Raw genomic sequence first — 11,129 nt, forward strand, 5'->3', positions numbered from 1 at the left:
TGACACTGCATTGAGCAAGGGGCTGGACTAGATGATCTCCAGAAGTGCCTTCACACCTCAGCCGCTTCGTGCAATTCTGCAATATCAGGGCTAGTTGGTCGCAAACAAATTAATTGTTAGCAACTACTGAGTGCAGATTTGACCTTGAAGATGAGGTGAGGTGAAACCAGACAGAGCATGTCCTCTTCTCATGGAGAAAGGAAACCATGCCATATGTGTTTTCACCATAATTCATCTACAGTCCCTACTGATGGGGAGATGTTATTGTTTCCCATAACATTCCTGTGATTTTTCTATGTTTTTCTTGAATTGTACAGACAGTATGAGCTATTCCCCATGCTGTGACTCTGAACTTCCGTATTTCTGTAGAAGTGGCAGTTCACTTGAAGCCAGGCTAAGCTGTGAGGCAAACAGTGGGAAAATAAAAAATAACAGGATAGTGGGATGTCAACTGAAGACTATGATACTCTTGTTACATGGGAGCACCTGAAACTACTAACCAGCTTTTTTTGCTCACTCTTATTCCTGAAAAAAAGTGTACAAAAGAGCTAGTGAAAATCTTCCAGTTTATTCATTGCTACATGAGAGCTAATACAGAAAAATATATTTTTGTTGTCTTCATGCTCTAATTTTAATGCAATTTCTGGGCATCATTAGCAATTTCATGCCATGCCAGGCCCTTACCTAAGTACACATGTTGCAACTTCATTCTCTGATGATATAATGTCACCCCATAGGGATACTGAGACATCTGAACTCACAGTGTCTTTGGAAGTCAGCACTAACTGGCTCTGATATCCTTTCCCAGTTTTTAAGTTGTGCTGATTCAACTGCATTTGTGTGTTGGTAGGACTGATTCTCATCTCTGTTTTCAAGATAAAGATGGGCTAAACATTCAGGACTAGAAGTTCAGAACTGCAGCCAGCTGTTTGCTTCTTCATGAGAGTAGAGTCTTGTGACATGTTCCTAAAATGAACCATCACATCCTAAAATCATTCATCTCCATCACAAATAAGAAGAAAATTACAGCACTGAAAACCAAAGCATATAAGAAAAAGTAGTCTCATAAGAATCATAGAATCTTTGGGCTGGAAAGGACCTTTAAAGGTCACCTAGTCCAACCCCCCTGCAATGAGCAGGGACATCTTCAACTAGATCAGGTTGCTCAGAGCCCTGTCCAACCTGCCCTGCAATGTTTCTGGGGATGGGGCATCTACCACCTCTCTGGGCAACCTGTGACAGTGGTTCACGACCCTCATTGCAGTGAAAAATGTCTTCCTTAGATCTAGCCTAAATCTGCCCTCCTTTAAAACCATTAACCCTTGTCCTATCACTACAGACCCTGCTAAAAAGTCCGTCCCCATCTTTCTTATAAGCCCCCTGTAAGTACTGGAAGGCTGCAATAAGGTCTCCCTGGAGCCTTCTCTTCTCCAGGCTGAACAACCCCAACTCTCTCAGCCTGTCCTCCTAGGAGAGGTGCTCCATCCCTCTGATCATTTTTGTGGTCCTCCTCTGGACCCTCACCAACAAGTCCAAGAACAATGAATGTAAACTATAAAATCCCATTAATCAATGATGTCCTTTACCATGAATGGACAGAATCCCTGTGTGAATGAGCCTTCCACCCTGTCCAGACATTTAAGTCAAGAAGCAAAGTCAGATTTGCTCCCTGGAGCACAGCCTCAATGGGTGCAGTTCCTGCTGCCACCACAGAGCGAAGCTTTTGCATCCTGGGTCACCTCTGCCTCCTGCACCACCGGCGCTGCTTGCATTCTTGGGGCAGGGCCATGAGTATCACCTGCACTAGGTGTGTTCTCCCTAATTTGCTTGTGTTTATTTTCTGTAGCTAAAATAACTCCTGATGTCTTTGGAGAACCACTCTGATTTGCAAAGACTCCAAGTGTATCACCCAAGAACTGACTCATTTCTTCCGAACGGATAAACTAAGAGCTTCCACAAAATAATTTCATAAGCTGGGAGAGGAGAAAGACTCTGAGCTCCTCTGTTATAAATACACAAGGTCTCTCTTCATCCAAAGATGAAAAACGAAAGGAAGATGCAAAAACAGAAGGAAGGGTAACGGGAGCAGTGTGATTGTTCCGACCTCCCTGCCAAGACCAACAGGTTTCCTTCCAGAGCTGAGACAGCTTCCACGTGCACCTGATTTCTACAGCTAGAAAACATACCTGATAAGCTCAGTCACTTTTCAACCCCCCTCGATTTCACCTTGTCCTACCTCAGCTCTGACAGCTGTGCCATGGGGATCCCTCCACCCACAGCCTCTTGGACTGGCAGGATAACACCTCACCAAGAAGTTACTGTCTCTGGGAAGAAAGCACCTGCCAGCCTGAAACTCACCCCAGGTAACTTCTCACTGGGACACACAGCTCAGGTTCACCTCCGCAGTCCAGGCAGAGTGTTGCAAACACGCAGCACCAGTGGGGTGTAATTTAAGCCAGACCTGATGTCCCCCCTCTTCACCCCTGCCACGCTAATGAGCCCAAACACGCTCTCCCGCGGCAAAGGTCATCTCTTGGCACGTGGTACCAGCTGGTACCCACATCGGCTGCCACGGTTTCTGTCTGCCACAGAGACCTCTTTACTCAGGTCTTCAGGGTTATGTGCGATCCAGCAGAGTCCGAGAGAGTTTTGCTCTTTCACGTTGTACTAAATCATAGCAGGGAGGGCCACGTCGCTGCAGGTCAGCATGCTGGTGTTACCCAAGGACCTGCGAGAGGTCTGCTTCCACTGGTGGCACCTCAGGGCAATTCCCTTCTCTGGTGCTTGGTCCCCAGCTGTGCTAGAGGAGGCAGATTCCCTTACTGACCATCTCTCGGTCCACAGGAGCAGTGTAGGGGGGTCAGCTCCAGCTGTGGGCTGCCATAAAACAGCAAGTAAACACTAATGATGGCGAAGGTGGGACAGGCTGGGAGCTTGGTGCAGCTCTGCGTGGCCACCCAATAACTCATTTGTTTAAGGAGGGCAGCTGGAAGGTGTTAGAGAGCCATGGTCCTCCTCTCCCATCAATTGACTCCTTTCTCATCCTTTCGGGAAACAGTCACTGGAAGGGGTGTTAGCAGCAAGGAAAGGAGCTAATATGCTATTTCCCCCAGCACCTCATCCTGGCCAGATATTCCTCCTACATGTGGGGAATTCTTTAGGAGAAGTGACGCCATTAATAGAGTCAGGAAACATGTGCTTTTGTAAAAGCCTCTGGCACTAACCTCCCGCTGAGGAGGAGCAAATGAACACACCAATGGCCAAAAAAGTCATTCTTTTACCCAAGGCTGGCTGCAGTCTTGGACTGAGGAGGGGAACACCACTGCAAACCAGGTGCCAGACTGTAAAAGTCCCATAAACTTCACCGGAATTGCTTCCTCCCTAGCATTCCCACGAGCTCCCCAGCCTGACTGCATATGAGCGTTGGAGCCTGGTGATGGCACTCAGCACCTGCAGGGCAGCAGGACGAGCGTAAAGGGACCTTACCCGGGCACTGCCTCTAAAGTGCCCACAGTGAGATCGGGGAATGCCAGAAACATGTGTTTGAGTCTGACCCATGATTACAAATTAGCATAGAGGTCGGTTAGGAATACAGTGAAAACTAATTAGCCCAGGTCTGTCAAGAGCATTTGCGTGGTAAGATAATAGAGAAACCAGTTGCATGAAGTATGAAGCAAATTCGGAATTGAACATTACCTAAGCACAGAGGAGCCTGGAAAAGTGGTAGAGCGACTGTAGGTATATGAAAAGGGTTAATTGATCCATTGAGGAGGAGCAGGGTTCTTCCTTTTTGTTTTAATTTTTTCCTTTGTGTGAAAACAGATGCAATCATTGCCAAGCTCCACCAGCATGTGTTGTCTACAGGCAAAGGTGTGACATCAGATTTCAGGATAAGCTGAGACTCCCTCCCAGGCTTGCAAAACACACATCCCACACATTGGGTGCTTGTTTTAAAAACACCCAGGACCAAGTTGGATGTACACAATACTGAGGAGTGTCAGTGGAAGTATATAGAAAGTGGCATTCTCTGAAGCCAGGATTTGCCAAGTTAAGGAAAAATATAAAAAAACCTCTAATGGCCAAAAGACCTGATGTGACTGCACTTGCAATGAACTGAAAGTCAGGGAAATGGAGCATATCTTAGCCAAGTAGAGGTGATCAGAAACTTGAGCAAGCAGATAACTGCATGCGTAGAAAGATGGGAAGCCAGCATGTGGGTAGAAAAGGCAAGTCATAGTACCTGCTGCACTTGATTGGAAAGGTGACTTGTTCCTGGGTTTAATACTTGCAACATGAAAATCTAGGGAAATCTGAAATATGTTATCGCAAAAATTGTCAACCTTCCACTGACATCTCATCATCAGATAGCACCTGTGTCAGCTGCTTATAATCCATTTTCCAGGGGAAAACATCATATTGCTGAGACAAGGCTAGGTAAACATCATTTTCTAATTCTCATCAACACATGTTAGCATGTGTAACAATTTTAGTCTTCTGATACTTCAAATATTTTCAAGTGTTAAAAACAAAACATTAAGCTAAAAGAACATCAGTATCAGTGCAAAAATCAAGCACTTAAAAATTACAAGGTATCTTTTGTATTAAAGTATTTAAACCACATGGTATCACACTCTTTTTCCTGGGAGACTCCAGCTTCTCCGAGAGCACAGGTAGGTTGCTGCTCAGTCAACAAAGAGTTAATTAATATTTGTTTATCTTCCTTGTTCAGTGGCATGCTGGTTTACAGTGCTCCATTATAGTATGGCATCCTTAAGAAACACGCCCGAAGTCATAGAGTACTTGGGGAATTACCAACAGAAAGGAGAGAAAGACATCCTTTTCTTCACCTGCTGGTCCCCAAACCTTTTTTATTGGTATTTAACAAAAGAATCTGAAGATGCTTCTCACTGTTTCTAGGTCTTACTTCACATCTTAAATTGGGATCCTGCTACACGTAATAAGAGATAATTCTTTTCAAAATAAGCACACATTCTAAATAGACAAGAGAGAGAAAATGTGTGGGAGAAGACATTCTGTTATTCATGTTTTATAGAGAGGGTACCAGAGGGTCACTGTCTTTGCATGACTTGCCTAAACTTATAACAAGTCTGTGGACAGAGGTAACACCTGAGCCCACACATCCTGATCCCTACTCGAGAGATGTACCTTTTCATGATAACGGGAATTTTCTGAATGTCTACATCTCATTATCCAAGACTTCTTCTGAAATCCCACTGTCCTCAGGATGGAGGACAAGATCATAACAGTAACGCTATTTTCTGAGAAGGCAGCATCATTTTACTTTGTGTAATCCCTTTGCATAAGCTGGTGAATCATGGTTCTTATCTTGTCATTCAATATCCATTCTAGATCAAAGGTGATAATAAAAGAAATTAAATCAGCACTTCAAAGGAATGAAGGTGAGGTCTTGCACGTATGTGCAGTGTTTCATAGCTGTGAAAATTAATTTCACCTTCTCTGTGATATTTCTTCTGTTCTTCTTGTTGCTGTCCTGTGGTATTTCTTCTATTCTCTGCAACCCAGTGTTACAGAACATGTGAACTGAACACTTCTCTCCATTTGGCTGGAAAATCAACAGTGGTTATATCCATGTTCTTGAAAGACCAAAGTGAGTGGAATACAAAGAGGTGGTGGCAAATTTTCTTTATAGAATCTCCATCAAAAGATGAAGATAAAAACAAACGGTAGTGTTTGGGGTGAAAATATCGCAGTCTCTGAATTATCCAGTGGAAGTCAAGTAGTGCTCACTTGGAGAAAACAGGAAGGTTTTCTGCCATGTCCTTAGCCTTCCTCAAAGTCTGTCTGATGACTTGCTGCCTCATGGAAAGATGGCCCTTTAGAGCTGCCTGTCTGCTAGTGAGGAGTCTAGTCCAAAGTAGTCTTCTGAAGCAAAACCCTTTAGGCTTTCCAGGCCAAAGTAACCTGGAGCAGAGCTGCTGGTTTACTGGCAGCCTGGGGCACCTCATCTTATTTCTTTGGAAAAGTTGTGCCTGTCATAGATATTGTCTGAGCTTCTAACTTCAGGGAGTGTATCAAGACAATCTGAGAGTCCTTGACGTGCAGTGTACAGCCATTTCCTCTGCCAGCTTTGGTAACTGCGCTGAAACAACCACATTTTGGAGTACCATAGCTAAAGAACTGACTCTTAGTCTGTGCAAACAGCAGCTGTAAATGCTTTTCGCTTTGATGGATCCTCTAGCTCTACTAAAAATATTAAAAAGTAGGAAGACAGAGGAGTGGAGTAACATGCTATGTGAAATGTTGGGCAGCGGAGGGGCTGTGGCGTTCGTGAGCTTCAGCACCATCTCCCAAAAAGGAAAGAAAACGCACAGCAAAAGAAGGAAGAACAGTATGGTAAAGGGATATGCAAAACTGTAGTTATTACTGACCTGCCAAGTTCATGAGGCACATGTAGGAACAGCAGGAGAAAATTCTCCAGCGAAAAACTTCTGTGGAAGTGGAGCACCAGGTAAAGGCTGGCCAAATACCACACATTTTCAGAAGACTTTGCATGTAAGTTGTAATGTACCATATACTACAGTCCCCAAAAGATTTCTCTTATACATCTTTCAGTGAGGTGCAAGAGTCAGAAACATCCATAACAAAGTGGCTGCTCAAGACACGTACATGACACACCTCACTGAACTTCTGAGATGTGGCGGGGCTCTTTAGAGCAAAGAATTAAGAGCGACTGATGCGTAAAGATTTCAGCCCTGTATTTGTTATAGACACGGGATATAAACACCTGGGTATTAAAACTGGTGCTAAGATATTTTCACACCACTGAAATAGCCAACTTGTCTGTGCTCTGCTGACTGATGGAAGTCTTAAAGGTTTAGTGAATACCCTGCCTGGCAGTGACCTGTTGCTGAATTCTTAAAAAAACCTTCAAATAACAAAAAACCCTCTGAAATTGTAAATAACTATTCTGTGGCAGAAGTTGGCTTTTACTGTGATTTGTTCGCTGGTATGATTTCTGTCTTTTGCATTTGTGCAGCGGCTAGCGCCAGCAGGGGCTGGTCCAGTAATTTCAGAACTGTATAATGTCAGTAAGAAAATCTGGTACTTACAAAAATCTGCCTGATGAGCATTTCTCAACTTTATGATTCTTACAGTGAGCAGGGAGTAAGGTGACATTTCTTCCTGAAGATGTGCTTTAAAGTTTGGGATATGTGTATTTATTGGAATGACCACCAAACACTGAAAGGAACCCAGGTTCTGCTGAAGTCATCTTTTCCAGTTGGCATCACAGCAAAAATACAGTATGCAACAAAATGCACTTTCTCCACTAACTTCATCAGCCCCTGTAGTCTGCAGTTGCCGAAGCATACAGATAGAAAGTGTGGAAGGAGAGGATGAGTAGGAAAGTGGAGACAGGAGGTAAATAAGTTGAGGAAGTTCAGTTAGCCAGCTACATTACATCATACACGTGGGGATGGCTACCTCTAGCATAGTTTAGGAACAGAAGCAGAAAAGGAGGAATTTCAGAAATTTCAGACTATATTGAGTAATAAATTCACAAGCTGATGTCTTCTTATAATAGGAACAGGTCTCATTAGATGGAGTAACACAGTGAGACTGCAGTGAAAGCCAGAGGACAAGGGTCTGCACAGGAAAGAGAATACACGTTCAAAGTCTGTCAAATCCTGAGGGCTGACTGCATACAAAGATGTTATCAGCAGATTCTGAGTCGGCTGTCTCCAAGAAGAGGGGAAGATATAAATAGTATAACATATATATTAAAAAGTGACCTTGAGAGAGTCAGGTCATGGAATAATAATGATTTTTTTAAAGGACTTCTGAGTAAAACATCAATAAAACCAAAATGTTATAGCATTAAAATGAGGCAGATTTGGGAATAGGGAAGTGTTAGTTTGCAGTTCAAATAACGAGGGTCTGTGGAAGTTACAAAGAGACTAAACTAATTATGATGACACTTGTAGATTTGCAGAAAGATATTCAGCCAAATAATAGTGAAGGCACAGTATGTATCGGGGTCAAGCAATAGGTGGCCACTGCAGTGACGTGGAGGCCTGATGGTAGTCACAGATATTGAGGAAGAGCTTAAGGAGGAGTTGAGATAATGGCAGAGAGCTAATAGATCCGTAATTCTTAGTAAAGTCACCTCACAAAACAACAACAACAAAAGGCGGCCAAAGTAAGAAGCTGTTGTGAAAGCCAATGGACAAAAGTTTGAAAAGATTATCTGAAGTGAAAACGGAGGAGTGCTGGTGGAAGGTGAGGAAATAATTAGGGGAGATGTTATCTCTTTTCTGAGAAACTGCAATTAAAGTAACAGGGAGAAACTCTCGAGTGAAATAAGAGAAAGCACATTCACAGGTGCTGCTAACTGTGACAAAAGTCAAAGACTGCTAAAAAGGTCAAAGTATGAGAAATCAGTGAGACAAGACAGTACATCAGCTGAAGTCTGTAAAGCATTGGACCACAGGGAATTCATCATGACAAAGTTTAGCTTAACCTCACGAATCATTTCCATCTCTATGACCTTCATGTCTTTCATCCTCATAAAAGGAATTTGCAAAAAACTTGCAGTAATTATCAAGCTATGAAGTTATCCGGTGAAATGACAAGAATGATTTTTTGAGAAAATGCTGAGTAATTTAAAGGCATATTAAATAAAAGTTAACCAGTACCTAAAATAACCATAAAGCTTTGCCCATGAGCTCAAGCTTATAACCAGGAATCATAATGTCAGAATGTTTTCAATAAGTTGACTAGTTAAAATGCTAATACTTTTTGCTGTGAGGTACAGAAGCAGCACGCCCAAAACAACAAGAAGGTTATTAAGTGTGAACAAATGCATTCTCTTTTTCAAGCTACAAGGAGTAGATGATCTTGGCTTCTGGGTGGGTGTACTCCAAAGCTAAATAGGAAATTAATCAGTGTTGCTTAAAGTCATATGTAGGGCACAGGATATTTTATAGGGCTGTTTGTTCCAAACAGGAGTGGTAAGATCTCAGCATTATCAGAATCCGGGCTGAGCCAGCTCCACACTATTGTTTCAGCCATTGTTGTTAAACCATTCTTTTTTCATCAGCAAGGAATAACTCTGTGTTTTTTTACCTCAATCTGTTTTGTTCTTAAAGAACAAACACTCATTGGGTTTATCGATTTGTTTCTATAACCTTTCTCAAAAATAGTACTCAAATCAGAGAAATACATAAAAACTTCAGCAGACATATTTCAGGAGAAATAAAGGAAGGAGTTAAAGGAATTGCATTTAGGGTTGGTGCTTTTTTAGCCTTATTTAATGGCACCAATCCTTCAGCCAGCATTTTGGAACATGTGTTTTCAAAGATTGTCAGAGACGTGTATGAACTGCCACAACTTTAAGCAGCAGAATGACAGAAACCAAACCAAGCATGGGTTCTGCGAAGATACGTTTACACCAAGCACTGGTTGCGCGCTCGCTACTAGAGTAGAGGTTATGTGAAGAACTCATCAGAAGAACCTCATACTTTGCATGCAAATGAAGACAAAGTGATAAGCGTATGGGAGGGTTATATAAGGAAGGGTCCCCACCTCCCCGAACAATAAAACATACTCAGTGTTTCCGTGAAGAACAGTAAGATACTACACAGATTGGATAGCATCAAAGATTGTGCAAGGGTTCGAACACCTAATTTTCATGTGGAATCATGGTAAGAAACTGGATGGGAATATTTGGTGTCACAGGAAGATGCCTTGGTGCAAAGAGCAGGAGTTTGTTTAAATTCGAAGAGCTTGCCAAGGGAAACAACAGGGCAGACTACCGGATCTGCCGTAAGGTACAGACTAGAAATTTGATTGAAGGAGAAGCAAGAATTATTTATCACCTTCAGGAGGGAGAGCTCTGAGTAGGGGCTGTGTAAGAGAAAAGCCAGTGAGCTGTGCATGGAAACTCTGTGCACCAGGAGAAAATCTCACTGCATTGCCTGAGAAATTTCAGTCCTGTGAAGCAGCGAGATACAGGCTATGTCAGCCAGAGCACACCCAGCATTCAGCCATGGAACAAAGACCACAAGAGAGAGAATGGAAAAAGAGACGCAAGGAATGAACAACAGAGGAAAGAGCTAGTGATGTGAGCCCGAGAGATGGATTCAGTAAGTGTGTTTGGTGGCAGAGAACATGCAGCCAGGCAAGTCATGGCTGAGCTTCCCTCAGCCTCCACTTCGCTCCCTGGGTGTATTCATTGTGTCAGCATGGTTTATTAGCAAAATCCCTTCAGGTATTAGCCTGCGCCCAAGAGCAATGATTACTTTAAATCTGAAGGAACAATGAAAACTTTACTTTTATCTCCATATTCTCAACATTTTTACCAGTTAGAAAAGGGTTTTCACAGCACTCAGAGCCAGTCTGTACTCTGAACCCCTCTTGCTTTCTGTCACTATAATACTCAGGTGGCCATATCACCCAAATCAAAGTTCTTCAGAAAAAAAACAACCTGTTCTAGACAACATTTTCATCCCCTCCTTTGGACATCAAAGGAGGAACAACATTCAGTGACAATCATCATGATAATCTGAAACACCAATGCCTTTGAAGAGAACTGCTAACTATGAAGCAAACTATAACGCAAATCTCTGAGGTAAATGAAAAGGATGCTTACCCTCCTTAGAGAAGGCAGTTAATGAAAAATTACTTCATATAATACTTTTCCGATGACCAAATGCCAGACATGAAAACTAACTAGTCCAGAAAATTGAAAGAGCAAAATAACATAACTGAAGCTCAAGTCCCTGGTGCCATCAATGGAAGTCATGCAACTAATTGTCTCTTCCCTCTAGTCATCATTTCATTGCAATAATACATTGAACAATGCTAATAAACAAAAAAGCAAGTGTGTTAGTGCTGCTAATTATCATCTATGTTGCATTAAAAAATGGTGAGTTCAGGAAGTTGGTAATTATAATCAACAATTCATGAGTGACTAATTATCATAAACAGCCATTTTCAGCACAAAATTTGCATTCCGTATTAAGCCAGGAGCAATTCCTGATACCTAGAATAAAGAAAGTATTACCAAAATTTAAGAATCCACAGTACACAGATGAGCAAACCCTCTTGCAGTCCCCTCTAACAAGATAAATCTCTGTACCCTGAACCGC

The 11,129-nt window shown here is 42.4% G+C and overlaps 1 protein-coding gene across 1 annotated transcript in view; it reads right to left on the bottom strand.

The window, feature by feature from the left end:
* LOC104623771 (cytosolic phospholipase A2 epsilon-like) overlaps positions 1-11,129 on the bottom strand; it is a 37,965-nt gene that overhangs the window by 23,714 nt on the left and 3,122 nt on the right. Inside the window, exon 3 of the mRNA XM_010290955.1 lies at positions 7,092-7,164. Within this exon, the coding sequence (XP_010289257.1) occupies positions 7,092-7,164 (73 nt within the window). The remainder of the gene's footprint in view (positions 1-7,091; positions 7,165-11,129) is intronic.

Source organism: Phaethon lepturus, unplaced genomic scaffold (assembly GCF_000687285.1).
Source record: "Phaethon lepturus isolate BGI_N335 unplaced genomic scaffold, ASM68728v1 scaffold22547, whole genome shotgun sequence".
In the NCBI taxonomy this organism is placed as follows: Eukaryota; Metazoa; Chordata; class Aves; order Phaethontiformes; family Phaethontidae; genus Phaethon; species Phaethon lepturus.